General features: G+C 43.2%; 1 protein-coding gene across 1 annotated transcript; it reads right to left on the reverse strand.

Annotated features, from left to right (window-relative positions):
• Positions 1-376: 376 nt before the first annotated feature.
• Positions 377-1,240, reverse strand: LOC134240943 (3'-5' ssDNA/RNA exonuclease TatD-like; the record flags this gene model as incomplete). Its single annotated transcript, XM_062723053.1, has 1 exon — positions 377-1,240. A coding segment is annotated over one exon (837 nt), but the record flags the coding sequence as incomplete, so codon positions are not given.
• Between the last annotated feature and the right edge of the window lie 7 nt (positions 1,241-1,247).

Genomic DNA, 1,247 nt, shown 5'->3' on the forward strand with positions numbered 1-1,247 from the left:
TTCTGTATTTGAGTTATTTAAAATTTTCAATATCAATTTAATTTACAAAATATTACTTTATTAACAACACCTATTAACTACTATAATGGCCACAATTATTAAAACAATTATACAAACAATAAAAACCTATTTACTGTTAACATGGCCATGTAATAATATAAAACATCATCACATCCAGCACCGATGAAGCAGAATACAGAGCACAGAATAACATCCAGCGCTGATAAAGAACACAAAAGACATCATCACATCTGGAGCCGTTCGAGGAATTTGATGCAATGGAGACTGAATGTATCACTGTCAGCACACTTAATAGCAGCATGAAGGCATCTTTAAAATAAATATTAGATATCTTCAGCACACTAATAAAGCGGCATGCACTTGGTCACCAGTCTTTCCTGTTTTAACATCCGTAGAGCTTCCGTGCATTCATGACGGTTGTTCTCATCAGCTCTGGGGGGCGCATGTTCAAATGGACGGATAAATAAGCTGCTACTTCTCCCAAATAAGCTGGAGTACTCACGATGGCACCTCCTAAAGGAAAGTAGGGCGCATCGGTCTCCAGGAGCAGCTTATTATGAGGGATAGCCTGTAACCCTTCCAGCTGTTCATGGTCAAAGGCTCTGACGGCAGCTGTCACTCCAAAGTACGTGTTTGGAAATTTCCGCAGCCAAGTCCTCACCACGTCAGCTCTTCCCATGAAGCAGTGTACATGGATTTTCTGTTCTGGGTCACAGATATCCTCCATTAACATGAGGCAACGGCCATGAACATCTGAGGAATAAGTGTCTCCTCTTGGTCCTCTGAGGTGGAGAACAAGGGGCTGCTCGACTTTTGTTAACTTCAGAAGCCTAACAAACACTTCTTCTTGTCTACACCACTGGGAAGGAGCAATGGTTCTGTCTAGGCCGCATTCCCCCAATGCCACTACTTTAGGATGTTCTAGGAGTTGTTGCATCTTCATCGTTTTCTCGACGGTGAGGGTATCATAATGCTTGGGATGAACTCCAATTGCCACTTTCCAGGGACCTTGTAAGGTGAAGTTTACCTCTGGATAGGACTTGGGCTCACTATATACAATAATTCCCCCAACTACGTCTACCTTGATGGCTGGCTTATAGGAAACATCACTGGAGAAGCTGTATTGCAGTAACTCCTCTACAGTACGTCCTCCAGACCTCCCCCAGACTGCCCTAAGTGAACGGTCTAGGTGGAAATGGGCATCAAATACCTGAGGCAATGATGTG

The sequence above is a fragment of the Saccostrea cucullata genome, unplaced genomic scaffold (genome assembly GCF_032062105.1).
Source record: "Saccostrea cucullata isolate Sc308-1 unplaced genomic scaffold, CSIRO_AGI_Scuc_v1 ctg9018, whole genome shotgun sequence".
NCBI classification, from domain to species: Eukaryota; Metazoa; Mollusca; class Bivalvia; order Ostreida; family Ostreidae; genus Saccostrea; species Saccostrea cuccullata.